General features: G+C 40.2%; 1 protein-coding gene across 1 annotated transcript; it reads right to left on the bottom strand.

The window, feature by feature from the left end:
• Positions 1-1,273: 1,273 nt before the first annotated feature.
• Positions 1,274-19,510, bottom strand: RMND1 (required for meiotic nuclear division 1 homolog (S. cerevisiae)). The gene is made up of 11 exons (XM_008949293.1): positions 19,019-19,510; positions 14,454-14,562; positions 11,491-11,566; positions 11,096-11,135; positions 7,761-7,861; positions 6,405-6,511; positions 4,292-4,356; positions 3,336-3,412; positions 2,315-2,435; positions 1,549-1,665; positions 1,274-1,306 (listed from the first exon to the last, which is right to left on the bottom strand). Exons 1-11 carry the CDS (start codon positions 19,508-19,510, stop codon positions 1,274-1,276), a joined length of 1,338 nt encoding a protein of 445 aa, XP_008947541.1.
• Between the last annotated feature and the right edge of the window lie 2,452 nt (positions 19,511-21,962).

Raw genomic sequence — 21,962 nt, 5'->3', positions numbered from 1 at the left:
GCGAGGGTCACCAGGCTGCTGTGCCGACTGATTCACCTCCCTGCGTGGGGCTGATGGCTCCGGCCTTCTCAGCAGCTCAGAGGGGTGGTGGTTGAGCTGTTCCAGAATCAAGGTCTCCAGGTATGACCTGTTCTGATTCTGAGGAGAGAGCCTCTACTCTTAAGAGGAGCTGCTGCTTCTTAAGAGGCTCCCATGGCACTGGTGACTTAATTTATGGCAAAGCCTGGCTTTGTAGTCAGATGTTTTTCCTAGCACTGCTCAGTTTTATTCTCTTCCCAATCATGTTATGTGTTTGATGCTCCTGTTTGACAGGCGTCTAGTAATGCACTCGAATACTGTTTACAGAAGAGAGAACAGTAAGCTACTGCAAACGTAGTCACACTTCTAGCCTGAATTTAGTCATTGTTCCTTGTTAATGATGCTTCAGGAGCTTTTAGCAGAATTCTTAGGCTATGTTCCTGAAGGAAAACACTGGACTAACCAGACTTTGAAAAAGGTGATAAAGCAGTGGCTGTGTAGTAGTTCTTGAGAACCATGTTTAGAAATAGAATTTGCTGGGGAAAATGATCCCTTTGTCCACTCCTAGGAGTGACAACATCCTGGAGATAGCAATCTACAGACCTGTAGACTGTAAAAAAGGCCCCCAACTTTTACCTTAAAGGATACTTAAGACATCTTACCCTATGCTAATTAACTCTTTGTAACTTGTACTGATAAGAATCAGGTAATGTGATAAGGTGGACAGTCTAGTAATAGAGAAATTTTGTGAGCCTTACTTCATTTTTAGTGGAGCTGGGGAAAGTACAGGAAGGCTTCATCATCAGTTGGAAATGCACAAAGTACCTAAGAACTGAGCATCTTCTCAACTGTCAAGCTGACAAGGCAGTGGAGTCCTTCACCAAATTAACACAGCACAGAAGGGATCTATCCTGCTGTTCTTGCTTATTAAGATGAAACTACATCTTGCTCTGGGTCACTCCAGTGTGCACCCATGCCTGCTCACCAGAAAACTTCCCCTACAAATGCATCCTTAGTATCCCAGCTTGACACTTAGCACATCCACAGATTGACTTCTCTAATGTGACTAGTACAGCAGCAGGGAATAATGTTCACAGACTGTTTTTTTTTTCCTCCTAAATTTTATTTGAGCAGAAGACGTACATATATATCAACAGACACAATTCTGCTAACTTCAGAAGCATATGATAGACAGGGATTTTCTGGGCCATATTTTCTTTATGGCTTTGTCAGTCTTCTTCCTGAGTTTCTTTTGTCAGAAAAGTACCCTGGCAAGTTCAAACAGAACCTGTGGGAACAGCAGACACATTGATATGAATTTTTGTTTGGTTTAATAATCCTTAAAATGGTTTACACTGTAAATAGGATAATCTGAAAAATAACTATAGCTGCAGTTTAAAAGTTAACTTGCAAAGAACTGAAGACTAATCCCCTTGTACAGTACACTGCATTTATAAAATCATCTTGATTCTCAAATTATGAAGTAGATAAATTGCACTTGTTATTGTAGTGGGGAAGCCCTCCACCAACCTCTATGGTGATGAGGATTACGATCATCCACTCGAGGCGCAGAGCGTGCTTTTCATTCAGGTGATTTCGCATCAGGTCTGTCAGCTCCATGCAGTGCTGAAGCTTCTCATTCATCACCTGCAAGAGATTCCAAACACGTGGCAAATCTGGATTCCCTAAGTGGAATGAGATGAAGTAAAGGAACACAACCCACAGAAGGGCTCACGGAACAGAACTAGAGCAGCAGTAATGCTCTCCTGCAGACGACCAGGACAGAAAGTCCTGTAAGGCAACAGGCACAAGCAACAGAAGTTTCAATATGAGTCTGTTACTTCAGTAGGTTCACTAATGGAAACACCAGATGAAGTAGATTTTGTGCTTTTAATCCTGGTTCAACAGTAAGCACTGTGTTGCCCTTCAATGAACTGACCTGACTGAAGGAATACACAGCAATGTTTATGTCCCCAAGAAGAAGACTGCTTCACATCTCAGCTTCACTTGTTTTCTTGCACACATCTCAAAACAAGAATTAAATCTCTTTGTGTAACTACTCAGAGCCTAATTTAGTGGCTCAGGAAATGTGCACCCTGTTAAGGGGGTGCAGGGTTGTTAACCTGAAGATGTGAGTGGGTTACAAACATGTGGAAAAGGGGACAGTGTATAGGATCCCATTGTTTTTTATTTAGTTTTTGGAACTAAAACAGACATTCATGGAGCAGTCTGTAACCCTGCTGAGCCAAAGACAGATGATAAGAGTGTGGAAAATTCACAACAGTAGAACACCTACCTTAACTCTGCGATTAATGTTGAGGAACTGGCAGGTCTTGTCATAAAGCTCTTCCAGTTTTTCTCTATCCCAGTAGAAGTCAGGTGTTATTAGCAGGTCTGAACTCAGGTTTATCCGGTGCCTAAAAAGAATTGGTACTATAGTAGTTAAAACTTTTTTGATGATTACAGGAGCAAATATTTACAGAGCAGTTAAAAGAAACAGGAAAAATTTCCAGTAATTTTAAATAAAACATGAGAAGAATCCCCTTTCAATAAAAAAAATACAATTATAGCAATTGTTTAAAATTGGCCACATCTGAAACTTTTCTGAGAACACTGTACAGTGTAATAGTTTTGAGCATAAGTGATTTTTGCTGTAGGGCAACATTGCCTCCTCAGTTTGTCACCTTCCTTAACTTTTGATACCTGCAGAGAAGTCCTTAACTATGCTAGCAGCTTGAAGTAGTACATGAATTAAAGTTCCTGGGGAGCTCCTTAAAAGCTTGTTGGTATCTCAGAACTCTTGTGACTGAGCACAGCACACCTTCCAGAACCAGGCTACAGCTTCAACATTATAAAAGCTAAGAGCTAAAATGTCCCATCCTCAACCTACTGCTCACATAAATCTTTGGCTGCTTAAAACATCATTGTTCATTTCTGAGTAAACCAAGGGAAGAACAGAATTCACAGAAAAGTTTTACCAACTCTAGGAGTTAGTTAACAGTTGTACTTGGCTCTGCCCTCCCTCCTGCTCTCCTTTGGACACTCTAGTATCTACTGTAATTACTGGTTAAGAGACATGTTGCTGGACTCAGGGAGGGAAAGGGGTGTGGAGTTGGGCCACTTTCAATATGCTGCTTAACACCTGTCTGTAGTTGAGATGCCACAGTGTGAGTGGGGAGTGGAGCTAGTGGGTCTTCTGACTAACATAAACAGCACACAAGGTCTCCAGCCAAAAGAAGGCTGAAGGAATTCCCTCCTGCCCCAAAATTTTTAAGTTCTGTGTAATACAATTTCTTGGGTGTAAACAAAAAAGTTACCTTAATGCAAACAGTTCTCCCATTTTCTGCATTACATCCGCATGGGACAGTTTTACCTTCCTTCGTGACTTTAGTATCTGCAAAATAACAAGTTTTTCACTGCTTGATCAGGTACCTTGTACTAGTAGTTAAGTCTGGAGTTCTACAGCCTGCAGTATGTATATGCACTAAAATCTGAATGCATATGTATCATGCTTATTAAGAGTTTTGTTTACTTGGTGCCTGGCTTATCTAGCTTTATAAGAATATCACCATGCAGCTGCTCATCCAGGTTTTTCAATAAATTACTGAGTATGTCATCAGTATCTACACAAAATCCCAGAGCGTTTCCTTGAATGATTTCCTGAACAAGGGATAGTTTGTTTGTTCTTCCTACTATTGTTATTTTTAAGTCATGACAGTGTTCTTGCCCACTGCTCAGTTGTAAAGGAAAAGTAGAACGTTAACAATGTATTATCATTTATTTCCTTCATAAAAAAATAAATGTTTTCGCTTGTGAAGCCTACGAATCTCATTGTTATGTGTGACATCGTACGGGATGTGTACTTTAATGAAACTCACAAAATACTGTTGTGAAAGTAATTCACTCTAAGTCTTTCATTATATTCAAGTTAAAGCACGTTACTTTCAGCCCAAGCTGTCACATGCTGTGTTTGGCAAGGCTTTTAAATGCTGCTTGTCCTGTTACACATACACATGCAACAGTGGCACAACATGGGAAATTATTCTAATGCAGAACCCCACTCCTGGTCCTTTAATGACCAGGTCATTGGTCCTTTAATGACCAATGATATCTTGTCCTACCACGCTGCAGGTGTTCTGAGCTTCTCTATGTTGATGGCTTTACCATCTACGGTGTTAAGCTTTCAGTTGCTTTTTCCATGCCCTCGGCTGTACCTGGACTGATCTTTTACAAAGCACAGGAGGAGAGGGGAGAGGAACAAACGAGACCTCACCTCAGGAATTGACTGGATAGATTCCACGAAGTTATCCAGTAACGATTCCCAGATAGCCAGCTTTACTACAACACAGAGGTGACAAAGGAGAACACTGTGAGCAGTACATATGCTTTCAAGGAACTGCTTTAAACCTGCCAACATGCTGCTTCCAGACAAGCTTATGCATACAAGCACTATTTGCATCAGGTTACCATTAGTATTACACTATCAATGTTCATACAACACCTATGAACAAATCTGGACTGGGCACTGATGCAGCTCTGCATGCAGAACGACCTTGAGTGCAGGTCTCTTCTCCAGACGATCAGACCTCGGAGAGCTTTTGCTACAGCTCAGAAGTTGCATGTTTAAGTCCCCTACCCTATGTGTGTTGCTTTTTGCAAACTACGTTCCAAGGAGGCTGGAGATAACCAGCTGGGCTGGAGTCAGGCTGACTTCACGTGGTGCCCCTGAAGAGTCTCCACTGCAGTTCTAGGTGTCCTGCAGAACTCTCTTTCTCCATTTGTACAGTTATTTGATGCAGCATGCTTATCATATAACTGATGAGCTGGCTTGTAGAGACACACCACCTGTATCTCCTGAAGCTAAATTCAAACTTAATCAGTCTCCCTTTTTTTTTTTTTAAGCAAATATACTGTTCACTGATGACGTAACTTCCCTTCTGTGGAAGTTGTTCAACACAGGCAATGGAAACGCAAATTCCACTATGCCTCAGCTTCAGCATGGAAAGATGTTTCTACAGGAAGATGATATAACTCAGGCCTTTGTTTTTTTAGTCCATAGTTTCACAGACAAGAGTGAAGTAGCAACGGATCAAAATTTAACTCTATTCTCAGAAAAATCAAGCATGGAAGACTCAGTTGTCAAAATTAACTCTGTCATTGTAGTAATCAATAGTATCATCCAGTAAGGATGCTGAGCATCCTTCCCACTCATCTTTTGCATACAGAGGCCAAATCCAAGTCAGTGACTTAAATGACATTTAATTTAGCCCCTGAAAAAAAGCTAATAGGCATGTCAGCTATCACACATTATCTGACACAGATAATTTGGTTTCTGCTGTCATAAATTTGACTTGGTCTACATGTGCATCCTTTTATTTTATTTAATATTATTCAGCTGTTTTCCTTTATGATGTGCATGTCTCACACCAGCACAAATTGGTACCAGTTATCTCCAGGGAATAAATCACTTGCTCCATTATATGTGGCATCACTCTTCCACACTGTGGCTTTATGAATAGGAAAACTATAGACAAGGAAAGCCTTTTTTTCCCTCAACTGCTCTTCCTTGACAGTCAAGAACCCCTTAGTTATGATGTACTCTTTGATCAAATGGTTATCCCTTCCAAAAAGCCACATCCTCCTTCTTGATGCCTCTTCTGTTTCAAGGTGCACTTCCACAGATACTACGGGAAACCTGCAACTGACCCTAAAAGCAGTAGGGGTAGACAGGCCACATTTCCTTTAAAGGTCTTCTTGAGGACGGCCTTACTGCTGCTAGCTTCTACTCCCACGTCCTGCCTCATTCGAGGTCTGAAGCAGCACAGAGGTCTCTTTCCTCAAGCAGCAGCACCACTGCTGAGCCTGACTTCTTCCTAGTGCCTCCCACTGAGCCTGCCATGGCTGATAAGCCTGGAAAACATTTTATGTGACTGGTCCGCACCTTTGATGCTGGGACACCTCCCCAGCTAGGAGTCACTGCCCTGCGTGACTGCTTTAGCTGGCGTCTAGCTTACTCTGCTAGCGAAATGATGTCAGGATGAATCCTGACAGGTTTCTAATACTGGACTCTACACTTGTTGCTATCATAGAATAGTTCTCAAATATGGGGAACAGAATGCTCAGTAGAATGTGTGGCTTTCGCAAAGTATGTTTCTCGATGTGGTTTGTTCATCTTTGAGATGACTTATATTGAGTAAGGAAATTCCAATTTGCAGAAAATGAGGTAAAAGCTTTGAAAACTAATCCTCCCACTGAAGCACAATCTTCACAGAGTTTGCTTAAGCCATACACCAAGTCTCCTCCAACCTGTCACTGTACAAGTCCCACTTAGAATGGCATTTCACTACCTGTAGCACAGGCTGATTCCGCAAATAATATTAACTTACCAGAAAGACAAAGGGCATTTGAAAAGGCAAATTTCTGCAGAACAACTTCATCAATATCCAGCTCAGAATTTAACAAGATTTCTCCTTTGTGAAGCTTTGACTGACCTCTGTTAAAACAGGATTGAAGCATCTTCATTGGCCCAGCCACCAGCAAAGGAACATTTAAAGAACAATCAACAATGCAAGAAAGGTTGTTTGTTTATATAAAGCATGCCATATCTGTATGGATACCACCCCCACACTTGCATTTTACTCATGTTCAACCTGACAATAGCCAAAACAAATGACTGAAAATTAGTTCCTCACTCTAAGGACTTAAGAATGTGGCCAAATTTTCTAGGTTTAAATGAAACTGTAGCAAGCTATGATGGTAACTACAGCATTCCCATACACACACACACAATTCACAGTAAGCAGGATGCTGGCACCTCTCTCCTGCTCACTTGCTCCTGCATGATCTTTCTGTTTCCCTTTTCTTCTGCCACTTGTATCAACATCACTCACTCTCTTCTATGAAGTCACTTTCCCCAAAACCTGTATTGCACAGGGCACCAGGAGCAAAGAAACGGGAGCATGAGAGTCATTCAATTTATCACGTCAATCTCACTAAAAAACTTGCATAAACAGTGAAATATGTCAGGAATCACAAACTGCGCAACTGCATAGTACATGCAGTTTTCAAATGGCCAGGAAAACCCAAAAAACCCCCAAAAACCTGTCCTCTTATCAGGTTACCTTAAATAAGCTCAAGCTCATTAGTTCAGCTTCTAGTGTTACACTGTCCTGTCTAGAGTTGTTTTTTGGTGCTGTTGGAAAATGACATATAATTTAATTAATAATTTACATTAAGAAATATTTCCATAGAGATCTTATGCTCCCCATGATGAAAAAAAAAAAAATTAACAAGGCAAGACAACTTGCCAGGACTGTTGTTCCATAGTATTCAAGTTACAACTCTGTGCAGAATTACATCTCTGTGTATGAACCCAGAGGGCAACAAGTAGAGTTTACACAGAGAACCCCCTTTAAAATCAGACTTGTCTCAATAATGTGTTTTTTTGTTTCTTTTTGAGGTACATAGTTTCTACTTGGGATTGCTGAAGAACATGTGCAGTTGTGTGGGCATGGAGACTCAGCATTTACAAACTCTACCACATAACCAAGTCACAAAGGCCATTACTTGCAAGTTTAGCAGTACAGCAAAATCTGTCAACTTAGATTTACTGTTTCCTCCTCTCCTTATTTTACTCATTTGAAAAAAGAGGAAGGACAAGGATGCTTTTACTAGTTGCTTTCACCCAAATTTGTCTTAGATGTGTATTAGCTTTTACATAAAGAGTGCCTGAAGATACTTACTCTCCTATTCTATAGTTAATCTCTTCATTCTCCCAGTGGACTAGTGCAACTTCGTACGGCTGAATTTCATGCTGTTCTAGCATTCGCATGATATTCTTTATCTAAGGAAAGGACAATTGCAATACACAGAGGAACAGTTACCAGCCAGTATGCTACTGTTCTACAAAGACCTTGCATGAATGCAGCTTTCATGCTGAAGTTGTATAAACAACAACAAATAGGTGTGCTAAGTACTGAAGTGATTACTAACACAGTTCAGTTCTGAAGCCACCTGTAGCCGCGTGGAAGATTTGTGGCTATGACCAACTGCAATGAATCTGCAAAGACTGAGATGTCATTTCATGCCTGCATATAGAAAACAGGGTAAGGATTAACCATGGCAGCAGTACAGACCATGCCGATGTATTCAGTATTAGCCAACGAGCTGTACAACATTTTGGCAGATGTCTGAGTGTGGGAATAAATCTTTAGGATAAGTACATCAGGTGGCTGTTTCTGCCAAAATTACTAGCTTGTTGCTAAAAATCAAGTTTTGTTTCAGCTACCAGAGGTTCAGTTATGTTACAGAAATCCTTTACCCCTACAGAAATGTGTAAAAATGGCTTCAGTGGCCCACGTTCAACCCTGTACACTGTTAAATATGCAACTTTCCTTGCAGAAGTAATCTCATTGTCATTTTATTCTCAAACACACAAGCAGGAAGGAAGAACCCTTTTCTCTGACAAAACCTTCTTCTCTGACATCTGACTTGGGATGCCTCATCCTTGTTCCTTTGTATGTGCTACAAGGCTCCCCTCATAATAATCATTCTGCAACTAGAACAAATTCTGAACTAAAAAAACCCACTCAGCTAGAGATTTTTAAATGGCATTTAGCTACACAACAATCAATGAAAAAAAAAAAAAAAAGGAAATACCCACAATAACACTTTTGATGTCTAAATTCTTTAAAGAGGTGAATCTTCTGTAAGTCAAGTGTGAACCACTCTCTTCAAAATAACAGGTAATAGTTAATAATTTTTTTTGTATGTTAGCAAATTTTTCATGAAGCACATTCTCCAGATTAAGTACTGTAAAAAGAAATAATCTGTTGGATCATTTGCAGAAGGGATTTTCTTTGCAGTGCTAGTATCTTTCTACATTGCTTTCCAGAATCTTGCGGATACTATCTATGTAAGACAAGATAGGGATTTTTCACTAAAAAAATCCCAACCTTATAGCTGCAACTGCTTGATTCATAATCCTGAATTTCCTATTAGTATGACTAGTACCTGCCATACATTCCAAATCTTGTGGTAAAAAAGGCTATGAGAAATTATTTTCAGTTTTCAAGCAAGGAAGTGCCTGCTGTTAGGCCAGTCAGCTTGGCCAACCCGCTACGCTGCGTGCAGGGACGATTCAGCTGAAACGACGCTGGGCCCAGCAGCCAGTGCACAATGCAGCACGCCAGGCTGCAGGAGAGGGTTCACTGGGATTCAGATTCTCTAGCTGGCTTCATCATTACTACAACAGTAAACAATTACACTGTTAATAGATTAACAGTCTGTTCCAGAACTACAACCAGCTCAGGCTTCCCAGCACCCGGACAGAGTGAGACCGAACAAAGCTTTACGGAACATAAATGATGCTGTGAAATTAGTAGGTCTTCTAATATGAGTACTTCCAAAGTTCTTCCCTTGCTCTGGATAATGAGAAACTCTGTTTCAGTGGCAGCTTTCTCTTGTCTAGTCAGGAGAATACCAAGGCTTCCTCTGACTGACGTCAGTTTCTTCTAGGCCAGGCCTAATTTTATAGAGGGAACTGCCAGTGACGCAGTACATTTAGAAGAGATGTTCTGGGTTCACTAAATGCAATCACGTCACACAATTTCCTTTAAAATTTCCTTTAATTTCCTTTAAAAAGCAACTTTGTCCATTCACAGTGATTCTCTGCATTCTGTTCTACTGAATTACTTTCAGTTTCTGTTCTACAGACTGGTGGTGTTTTTTTTTTTTTTTTTCTTTCCAGTTCATTAAAACATGCATAAAAATACCTCTTCTATTTGAGCAAGTTGTTTGGAGGTTAAAATTCTATGATTTCAATAAGCAGAAAGAGGCATTCTTACTCTTCTTTTATAAATAAAGCTAGCAAGGGACCAACTAAAGTTCCTAGTACCAACAAGGAACACGTAGCATCAAACTTTCAAAGGGGTATAAGCACATACAAGGAAATGAGATTTTTCAGAGTACTCCAGTAGGCAGAGATGCTCAACTCATAAAAATCAACAGGAGTTAGTCAGGTAGTCTTCAGTAATAGCTGTAATTAGTAGCAGCCATAGCATCCTAAGTGTGCTACAGGCAACGTTTGAAGGGAGAAATAGCATCTTTTTCTGTAGGCCAGCTGATATACCCAACTCCCCGTCCCAAACAGACAGGAAATCAAGAACATTTCAGGTCTGAAACAGAAAAAGTGAATTTGAATCCAGAAAGTGCTCACATCTGGAAACAACTGCTCTATTTTCATTTACCTTAATCAAAATTCTCCTGTCAACTCCTGTGCATCTCAGTATCATCTACCTAACACGCAGTTTAATTTCACATACTCTGCCTACAGATCAGATCAGTACTTTCTCTTTGTATCTACAATCCAGTTTAACCATAGCAACAAAAATCAATATATCAAAAATAACAAACAACACGAAACTTTAAATGTCATAATAAAAGCAGATATACCTGAGCAAAAAATTATCATAAGGTGTATGTCATTTCAAGATCAACATTAACATATTTTAACAATTATAGCAACCAATAAAAATCTTCCTTCAGGAAAACTGTTAACGGCTAGAAACATAAAATAATATTAAAAAGCTGCTTACAAGTTTTGTCCCTTTCAAAGTTATCTAAACATGAGTTTTAAATAGCGTTGACTTAAATGAAATAGAATAGAACCCTTTCCTTCTAATACATTTTCTGTTACAGTAGTGCCTTCCAAACAACCCCGCACATTGTTCTCATCTACTTCTTCAGGATGTAGAGCTGCAAGAATTTTCTTTCTGTCATTCTTACTAGATTAAGGTTCCACATTCTTGGCCTTAAGCAGAAAACATCACCCACTTTGTACGTTACACATACAGCTGCTTATTTTGTGCAGAAAGTCAAGTTTCAAAGGCTATCTATCAGCAGCCCCCACACCTCAGGGCAGCAGCCAGCAAGCACCTGCACGTGTTAGGACAACAGTCAGCCCTTTTCCTTCATGGAGAGATCGAAGCTCCCAAACACAGCCCAAGCAAGCTGAGCTTTGTGGGACTGACAAAATACCTGGTTATGAAGCTTTAACAAAGAGTTTTGTTTTACTTACGCTTTTCTCTTCCACATTCCAAAACACAACAGCCCCTTCCCTGTGAATTCAAGGAAAAACTGAGGTGTAATGATGCTGTTTAAAATTTATTTCAATGCAATGCTTGAATTGTACAGTGGCAACTTCTGTCACTGTGAATCAAGAAACTTAACGCTATCTTCACAAAACCTACATAACAGTTTCTTTTTAATTGTAGCCTGATGACAAAATCATGAGCAGGCAAGTTTTTTTTAACCATTTAAATAATTCTTATTTCTGTTTTAAATCATCCTGATTGGACAGTTATTCCTTGAGTTTCATGAGGTAATGTGATGCAGTGATCTAGCAAGCTGCACTACTTCTTTCATACCACTGCTATTAAAAAAATTATATTTTGGGCATGATTTTTAGCTTACCTGAAGAAAAAAATCATGCCAGGATCATCTTCTTTTGCAGATTTCTCAGTACCAATCACCAAAACATTCGCGGCATCTAGTTTGAAATAAGTGAAAAAATGGAAGAATCAGTCCAACTTCTAACCAGGAGAGCTATAAGCAGCACATCATTCCAGTTTAACAGTTACATGCTAACACATCAGTAGTCCCGTATTTAATTTCTCTAATGGAAATGTCTGCCAGGAAACTACAATATCAAGCTACGCTGCTTCTCTGAAGTGTCACACTCTACACAGACTCAGCCACTATGTTGAACTTCACTGGAATCTTTAGTTAATGAAATGTAACAGCTTTGAAGAACAAAAGACTTACGGGAAAACTGATGCAGGGCACAGTAAATAACCAGGAACAGAATTCAGGGGAGGACATGCAATGTAACTATGGAAGTGCTCAGAATTGCAGAGAAATTACCATTCAAATCTGCTTGCCCAGAAGGTGTTTCTCTTTTCTGTTAGCCAGGGACTAACCTACACTCAAACTGTGCTGACTTTGCTTTCACAGTCAGGAACTTGAAAGAGCATACCCTCAAGACAAAGAGGGTACACCTGCAGTTTTCTTCAGATCAGAAGCATGCATCTGAAACAGGTCTTCCAGCCACCCTCATTTACCACACTTCTGATACGCACTGCAGAACAGTGGCAAAAGTACACAAACGGGATTTTTTTAAAAAAACATAAATTAAACTGAAAGAGGAGCTCCAAAAGTGCAGCTGTAGTATTCCAACTGCACACAGGCATTTGTTACGAAGAACCAGACTTGAGCTAGTGTAAGCAGAATGCCCCAAAACTTAGAAAATGTGGATGCTGGGTTCTCAAAACAGTTTTGTTTTCTTCCCTACAGGTCTGCTGCTCTGTACTACTTGCTGATGTAGATAAAGTCTCAGAATTCCTGATATAGTCTGACAAAAAAAAAAAAAAAAAAAAAGTTACTTTCCAGCACAACTCATTTTGTCACAAGAGCAGAAGGTAGACCAGCAAACCCCTGTAACTTCTATTACAAAGCGAGACTCTGCAAAGAGTAATTGGCAGGGCCTAACACCTAAGCCTTAAAAAGTTCAACTCCTTTGTAGAAAGATGAGAAGTCAAGCAACAAGACATCAAATTCAGCCTGTGCACAAATTCCCCCTCTGCTTTACTGCTCAAGCCATAAAGGCCAGGTAGATTATGGCAGCAGAGAAAGATGACTGAGTTTGGGATACACTTTTGCTAAGACCTGAATTGAGAGCACACAGTTGGTCTGCATTTAAGGACCTTCCTTTCACTTGCTATTCCAGTTCAGGAACACATGACTTGATGAATCACTAGAGCAAGTTTTGGGTGTGAAGTTTGAGTTCACCATGGAAGAAGCACTTACTTGAAAAGGGAAATCTGAAAACGAAGGTATCTCCCACATCTTTATTTATCCACTCCAGCCTCAACATACACAATTGAAGACAACCTGATCCACCCTAAGTGGAGGCACAGGATCTACCTCTAAAAAACTATTTTAAAGAGGTCAAAACAATAATAATGCTTAGGGAGAGCACTACAAAGCAACCAATCCACACAATAATTGCTGATTTAGATTTCTAAGTGCTAAGATTTTTCCCTTTTCCAGGATTCAGTGTTTGAGTTGGTAATCAACCACTGCTCTACGCACAAGCCAACACCACAACACATCAGATCTGCTGGCACAACCCAACATCCTTTCATCATTACTTCCTCCACACTTTTGATAAACAGAGTATCTATTATGAGGAGTCAAAGCACACACCACAAATAAATCTAAGAACTGGCAAAACCCACACTCCCAGGGTAAAATACTAGTAAAAGCAACATTTTCCTCAGGATAATTCAGTCATGTTGCGGGTTGTGCAAAATTTCTATCCCAAAGCTGTGAAACCAGAGTTAGTTCTAATACTAAGAAACTAAGGAATGTGAAGCCTCTACTCTACAGCACCTTTCCACACTCATCTTTCTAAGATAATCATTAGCAAGTCTTGTGTTTGAAAGAGACTCACCAGAGTATTATTGCACTTGGATTACTAAGTGTTTGAGTGGCAGGCAGATTCCTGATATCTGAAACACCCATAAAGAGTTATTCTCTTAGCCTCATATAAACTGTTCATTCAGAAAAAGAAAAAAGAAAGCCTTCTACTGCCAACATACAAAAATCACAGCTGTTGTAGTGCATTAGGTTCCTTAAGCTATATAAAAGCCTCCATTTGTTTTTCTCTTGTAGTATACTTCCAAGCCATACTTTCCCAAGCATTCAGAGAGACTTTGTACGGAAACCAGAATCAGTTATTTTGCTGAAGTCTGCCTATGTGACGCATTTGACAATTGCTAGGATATATTCTGCCCAATAAAAAAAAATAGTATCAACTGCATTCTCCTTACTAGAACTAAGCATTTATGTGTACATTTTTTTTATTCCACTTAGCAAGATTCTTTCTTGCATGCGCCCTTCTCTCCAACCCTCAGTGATTTACATTAACACAAGTATGTATATGGAAAAAAAGATGCAACACTTCAAATTACAAAATTGTTTTGACAGCTGAAGCACTACTGTATCTCATTACTGAAAGATTAATTAAAATAAAGAAAACTCACAATTTCTTCAGTTAGTGAATTTCTATAGAAATTCTTTGTATCAGAAAAGTTTCAAATTTATTTTTCCTGCATTAGTATGATTTTTCAGTACTTTTAGAGTTGTAATTGGGGAAAAATTTTCACAGGGTAACAGCAAGTACTATTTTGAAAGGTTTAGCTGTGGGTTTTTCAAGCAGATGAAAATTTTAGGCAAAGCAATATTTTTATAGACAGTATGATGTATTCCACGCTATTACCAAATTAAAGGTACATGAAGTTATAAAAACTATACACCTCACCCATATTTTATTTCCCATGGTATAACATTGCTTTTAAAATGTTTCAAAAATCTACCTCTAGGCAAACTCGTTATTTCAACATATCCATGTGAGGTCAGGTCATGACACAGATTACCAAGGTGATACTCATCTGCTGTTGCAAAGGCTGTGCACTGCATCAGATTCTGTGCCAAAGGAATAAAGATGTGAGTTAGGGCAAGGCTGAAGCAAGATGTTCATAAGACAACTGTTTGCCTCAAGTTTATCACTAGAGTGGCATTTTCCACTTATTCACTCTTTTCTATGCTATCACTGCCATGCTGTCCACCCGGTGTATGAACACTAACAAGGTAATTGTTGCCTGTTAAGTGGGGAAGCAAATCACAGACTGAGATGAAACCACGTGGCACGAGTAAGTTGCACCAAGAAACCTTTGTGATAAGAGCCACAAAGCAAATCCTGCTTCCCTGAATACCAATCAAATGCTCTACCAGCAGAGCTACGCTTGCTACTGCTCTCCTGTCCTGCAGCTTGTGACATACTCGGCTGCCCACTGAAATCAAAAGCAAGACACCTCCAGTAACAGCTTTAACATCCCTACTTTAAAGATAAATGGAGTTCAAATACCTCAGCCTGCTTATCAAGCAGAAGGTCCAACCACAAGCATGTCCTTCCACGCATGAAGCTCACTGTCCAGGTAACTCCCAGTGTATGAGCCACTGCATAGAAAGTCACATCTCTCCTGGGCCAGGTGTAGATCTGCAGTGTCCTCCCTGAGCTGAATCCTGCGCTGTGGTAGTACTGCCACCCCCACCACCGACCTGGGCCACCTCGTCTCAGCTGACACCACAGCTGAACAGCATACAACAGCCAGAGTATGCATCAATACTCCACAATCTTAAGCGACTAAAATGTCATATTCAAAGAAATAACTGCAAAAGTGAGAATGACCCATGCATGGCAAAGAAATCAGAAAGTCATCTCTGTAAAGATTTGATTAATCAAACAAGTCACAATAAACCAATCTACAAATGCTACTTTCATTTCAAGTGGATTTTTTTGTTCAGATACCATGTACGTCTCACGACAATGTTTTCCAGTACAATGCAGTTGAAGATATCCAGAAAGCAATTTGTCTCATTGTGGATCAGTCTCTTCCCAGCTTTTTGTAACCAATACAAATGGGGATGTAACTAACAACAAATGAACAGAAGAACTGTACTCATCTGCAAGTATTTATACCCACAATACACTTCAACTTTAAACCCAAATTATAGTCTCATAGCACTCATACGCTATCAAACAGCTTAAAAGGCTCAAAAAGGTGTTCTACTCTTTGGGGGGCTTGCTACCAGCTGTCAGAATCATGACCACACATTTAAACCTTTTTTTTTTTTTTTTTATGTTAGCATTCTGATATCACTTCCAAAGCTTTGCTTATATATAATTTAATTCAGTGATCACTAACAGAAAATAAACTTTAAAAGTAATCACAACATTCAGTGAGCAATTTTGCAGCCACGTTTCCACAGCTGTGCTACGAGGCTGTGTTAACAGTGAAAGAGAACTGTGTTTTCAGTTCCCCTGCTGCAGAACTTTTAAAAAGTTACATTATCACAACTTCAGATGTATAGATCCATTCCCAGTCTCTCAACCGCCAATGCAAGTTACCCATTTCAGACTATTCCAGAAAGATCTGGTGATTAGAAGTACACATGCTCTGCCATGAAACTCTTCTGTCAGGAGTTATGGGAGCCAACTCCTCCTATCTTCTACCTACTGTACCATCCTGCTCTATGCTTCCCATAGTTTATTACTTGTGCTATTGTTCATTTCATGGCAGATGCACTACAGGACTTGCTTTCTGCATTAGTGCTGCATTTTCAGTTTCAATGTAAAGACTTCACATATAGTCAGAACCAGAAGCTTTCTGCTAAGACTACAGGCCTGACATAGCATTTTGGATATGCACTAGTTTGGTGTTTTTTTTTTTTTTTTTAACCACATACTGTTTCACCTAAGTTTTTACTAAAATGTTGTTTGATGGGGAATATTCGGATTGGGTGTAATTTGAGGTTAAAACACCTAAAATACATGTCCCCTGGATGTCTAAGATACCATGATAGTCGGTGGTCTACGCTCTAATGAGGAATTCAGCTGACCCTAAAATAGATGTGTTAACTGACCCGTCAACTTTAATGCCATGTTTTCTGCTATGTAACTTTCATCTGCAAACTTAAAAAAATAATACAAGATCTGTACTGGTGCTAGAAAGAAATTCCAGCTACCCACCACCCTTGTCCTTTCTGCCTATAGCTGGGGCTTCATTGAGAACAACCGCTATCTTTAGGAGTAGCCATCCTAAATACCCCAACTGCTCGTTTCCTGTATCATCACATCCCAAACAACTGTACAGCCTCATGGAACTGTAATTCTCATTAGCCCATCCCTTCCACTTCAAACATACAAAATTTTTATAGAAAGACAACCTGCAGGGAGAATTTAAAATTGTCACATCACCACAGGAATCAGTCTTTATCTTAAATGTAGTAAATACTGCATCTTTACTTGGATTTCAAGCTTTTTCTATACTATATGGCTATAGCTCAGAGGCATTTCATACCATCAGATCATAGGAGATTATCTAAACTGAGTAGTGGTACTACTCATTGATGGATTGATTAAACCAGTTAACTGCTTTCAAGTAATTCCTCCATCTGTCCTGAAAAACTGGTCGTACGACCATTTACCACTGCTGCTGCTGAGCACTCTGCCTGTGAACAGCACACCAAGACCAGTGCTGGGAGGGGTGGGAAGGATCTCATTCACAAACTGTCGTGCAAAAGAACCCTGTCAACTGTCAGGCCCTCCCAGACAGAAAAAAGCAGAGATCCTCAGGGTTCATCTAGCTCAGAACGTCAGGACAGGGGCAGCAACCTGTGCCAGGTACCTGCCTGGCAATAGGGCCTGCGCTACTGGAGGGCTTTTGGTCACCTCCACACATGCCAGGAAAGCAAACCAGGATTTAGAGAAAACCAATGGTGTGCTGAAAAAAAATCAAAGATTCTCCACTTGTGCTACTTTTCTTAGTCATCTTGCAGAAATCAGTCAGATTTTAAAGTTATCTCTCTATACTACATATCTATAAGGAGATCCACAAACAGGTAAAAAACAAAAAAAAGCTTATTCCCAAACATTGTCAGCCTGCACTCAAGGTCACAGCCTGTCTGTACCCCTGTAGATGGGGCTGTATGTCTGACAAAACCACATGGGGTTTATTAAAAAAATCACAAATGTTTTGGCTAGATCCAAGCTAATGTGATTCTGGCACAGCATTTGGCCATGTGTGGAAGCTTCCTCAGAAAGTATATTATTATGTCAGTGTATCAGGCAGTGTTTCCTCTGTATGATCACAGTGCATATTACTTGCATACATGTACATGAAAACAGCAAGCCAAGAAACTGTTTGCATTCTGTGCTGCCATCTAAAAGCCTCAAGAATCTAAAAAAACTTGTCACTTCAGTTCACCCAACAACAAAAAGAAGCAACCTCTGAATATAGTGTCATAGCATGAATAACAAGCTCAAAATACTGTGTGGTGTTCCAGGACTAATATTCTTCACTTCCTTTTGTCAAAAGGATGGGAAAGTACAAGTGGAAACAAAATTGTCTGTAAAGGAGTTATGTTATATTAAAGCATACTGCTGCTCATCACAAAAAATATTAAACATAAGTTCAGACATTGAGAAGGCTTGCACTAAAACTTCAGTTTCTGAAATTTTCACATTTGGTAGATCATGCAATAGGCATGCTTTGTAATGTGGAAGCTATTTTGAAAGCACAATACTTGTTTCAGTCTCATCCACAATAGTATTTTATTAACAACACCCTGGAACTCTATTGTTGTTGTAGCCTGGGGAGAACAGCAACACTTCTGGACAGAAGGATTTGCCCTGAAGATCTTGTATTCAAGTATGCTTAAGGTCTGCCTGGCGACTCCTGAAGCCTGCAAAGAACTATCTTCAGGACAAACAGCCACAAGTATTCACTGTTCCACTTAATCATGTATCATTTTATCCAGAACAACTTTTTGCTTCAGTTAGCCTGTAGACCTAGGAGTCTGGAGATGAGGGTTCTATTTCTACACATTGAACAATCTTCCTCAAGTAACATGGGCTATGTCTGCATTTCAGTTTCCCATCTGAAACTTAAAGTGAATATAAGCCTTATACTACTTGCTTTCATCTGTTTGAGTGAAGTCTTAAAACTGGGTAGAATAGCACAATCGAGGATACCTAGGGAAACAAATTATTCTGAAAGCTATACTTTGTTTCTCAATATTAAATGTGATTTGAAAGCACTGGTTAAATGGATTTTATCTTTCCACTTTCATAACTTCCCTCTGCTTGTTTATACATTGCTAGTAAACCTCCATTTTACCTTCCAAATACCAGATACGTTAGTTTCTATCAAGCTTCTTTCTGTTTGCAGAGTTCCAACACTAGGGTAAATAATAAAACCCTCCTCACCAAATAAATATGTTAATTTCATTAAAATGTAACTCTAAATCCAAATCTGAATCTAACTTAAATTAACAAAGTTCCCTTAATGTTATAGTGACTGTAAATTTGATACTTTACCTCCATGTCTGAGAGCAGTGGCTGGTTAGTCCTGGATGGCTGCTTGGTCCTTGGTGCCTTTGGTGGCCTCTTAACTGGCTGGTTACCATGTTTTGGAATAATTTTACCATATGACACAACAGAGTAAAATCTCGATGATACATTCCCAAGCTTTTCAATGAGCTTTGTTTTGAGCTTGTAGTTTTCTGTCATCACCGCACCAAAATGTTTCCAGGATGGAAAAAAAGCCTCCCTGTTCTGATAACAAACATCTTTTCCCAAAGCTGATACATTTCCTTGGAGCAACTGCCAATTCTTGACTTGCACACGTTGACTTGTCAAACAGGTGGAAGCAGTTTTCAGAGCACACAAATCCCAAGACTTCGCTGTTCTGTCAGCTTCATTATCCAGCTTTAATAGCAGACGTCCGGCTTTACTGGAGCTTTGGCACCAGCGTACTGTTGTTAAAGCGTGGAGAGATCTCCTTTGGAGACACAGAAGTTTCAATCTCATTGCTTCTCTCAGAGCTGGATTTAAAACAAACAAACAAAATCATCCATCAACTCTTTGAAAAGAAATAATACTATTTTACCTTTATCTAAAAAGGTGAGCCACACCCTTTTTTGTATGTTTTAGTACTCCTAAACAGATAAACGTTGCTGGGTTTAAACAACTTTTCTTCAGTGCTATGGAAATACTCTGCTTAAGACCAAAACACATTATTGAGCCATGTGCTTGCAACACGTGGTGAAAAAGTAGAACTGGTTGCTATGTCAACATGCAAGCAGGCATCTTTTCCCTCTGTTGCTCACTCTGTGTGGCAGTTTGCACTCTCAGTAACCCCACTGATGAAATTACTCATGAGCTAGCACACACCTTAAAGAGAACATCGCTCTGTGAATCCTTATTTTATACATAATGCAACCAACCATTAGATTACTATGTGCTCACATGGGAATGCCACCTATGGAATGCACACGCTGATCAGCATCAGCTCAAACTGCTGCAAGGCAAACAGCCAAGCAATGGATCCAGCTCTGTTCTGTCACGAACAGAGTGAGAGCTAAGTCAATCAGGTTAAGGTCTTGACCCTGCTAGCACATACCAGTGCAAGTGGGACCGCAAGGCTTGCCCGCAGATCTGCCCGTGCTGATGGAAACACAACAGTGTCCTTATCCCGTTACTCCAGACTAAGAGCAAGCTTATTATATTTATGCTACACTGTATGAGCCAATAAAATAAATTTTAACACTAGACTGAATACCTCAGTGTATCAGTTCTGGCTGACCTGATTTCCCCATTGCAGCCCTCCTAGTGCAGTGCCTTTGTGTTGGGAGTTAGAAGGGTGCTGGTAACACCCGTGTTGTGACTGCCCCTGAGCAGCGCTCGCACAGCACCGAGGCTCTTTCTCACATTCCCCCGCCAGTGGTATGGGGGGGCAGGAGCTTGAGGGGAACATAACCAGGACAGCTGACCTGAACTGGCCAAAGGGACATTCCATACCATAAGAAGTCAGCTCAACTATAAAGCTGGTACAAAGTGGGGGAGGGAGCTACTCCTTGGTCCACCAGAGCAACTGCTAAGCATTTTGGAGCCCTTCTTCCCAGGAAGGAGACAGACATCACCTGGGGATGGGAAGCAGAGAATAAGCCTTTGGGTTTTTTCTCTTCACTTCTGCACGTGGCATTGCCTGCCTTTGCTTTCAAATTAAACTGCCTTTGTTTTTACACACAAGGGTTTTGTCTCTATCTTATTTTTCTTTCCCTTTTGCTCTGTGGAGGAGGGAGAGGAAAAGGAAAGTGTGAGAGAGCAGCTTGGTGAGTTAGCTGGTGCTCAGACAGGGTTAACACACCACACTCAGTGTGAGTGTGTTTCATCTGCTAAAGACATTGCAGCCTCAAGACTCTGTCCCACCTGCTTTTATTAACCAAGATAATTTCGCTCATAACACAAAATCCATCCTCGGGAAATTATTAAAAAAAAAGTCATTAAGTTGTTACTTTGAAAAAAATGCCTATTTCAGAATATTTTTCAAAAACTGTTTCAAGAAGTGTCTTCACTACCACCCATACATTTACCTTAATAGTTCAAATAAACATTGTATTGTGAGAATTAATTGCTGTGTGCCAACTGGAATAAGCCCTTCAACCAGACAAGAATACCTTGATGCTACCAACACACACACACACAACTTGGAAACAACCAAAACTGACCCTGACATAACTTAATGGAAAAGGAGAACACTAATTCTAGTGAAACAGGCTTTCAACTTTACAAAAAAATAAAAAAGAAACCAAAGCAATCAAACAAGAAGAGATAAACAACGTTTAGAATACTACAGAATAAGTAACTGATATTTGGCATACCTTTGTATGGTCTTCCCTTGTAGCTTTCTGTCTAATTTGTAAGCATGTAATTTGTATACTTATTACAACTGAGCAACTGCATCGCAGGGTGGTCGAGAGACCGGGCAAGGGACAACGTCACTGGTAGCATAGGGTAAACTAGTGGAAAGAGACTCACAAATGCCAAGTAAATCTGCACTTTCCTAGCCAAAATAACCTTGTGTGGAATCACAGTGATCTTTCAACTGTACAGCCTAAGAGCGAGCTACAGGAAAGCAGTGCTCACATAGACTAAACTCTTATCGATAAGCCTTGACGGCAGATTTGTAGCAGCACAGCCAGGGAGTGCAGAACAGAGCAATCCGATAAGCGGGATAAAGAGCTACCACAAGACAGCAGGCGCCATCTCCGAGCAGCAGAAACCAATCTGCACTTTATTTCCCAACGTCTCTTTAACGCGAGACACGCTTTATTCACGCCCGTTGCCTTTCCAGCAGGCCAACCGAGACGTACGAACCAACGAGACTAGCTCTGCCGGTGGCCAGCGTGGCCCTGCCCAGCCCCCACTCCCGGTGCTTCGGGCCCCCGGGCGGCGAGAGGCCAGTATGGCGCGGCGCTGC

This window comes from Merops nubicus, unplaced genomic scaffold (genome assembly GCF_000691845.1).
Source record: "Merops nubicus isolate BGI_N331 unplaced genomic scaffold, ASM69184v1 scaffold48621, whole genome shotgun sequence".
Taxonomy (NCBI): Eukaryota; Metazoa; Chordata; class Aves; order Coraciiformes; family Meropidae; genus Merops; species Merops nubicus.
The sequence above is the reverse complement of the archived record's forward strand: the minus strand, read 5'-3'. Positions and strand labels throughout refer to the sequence as shown.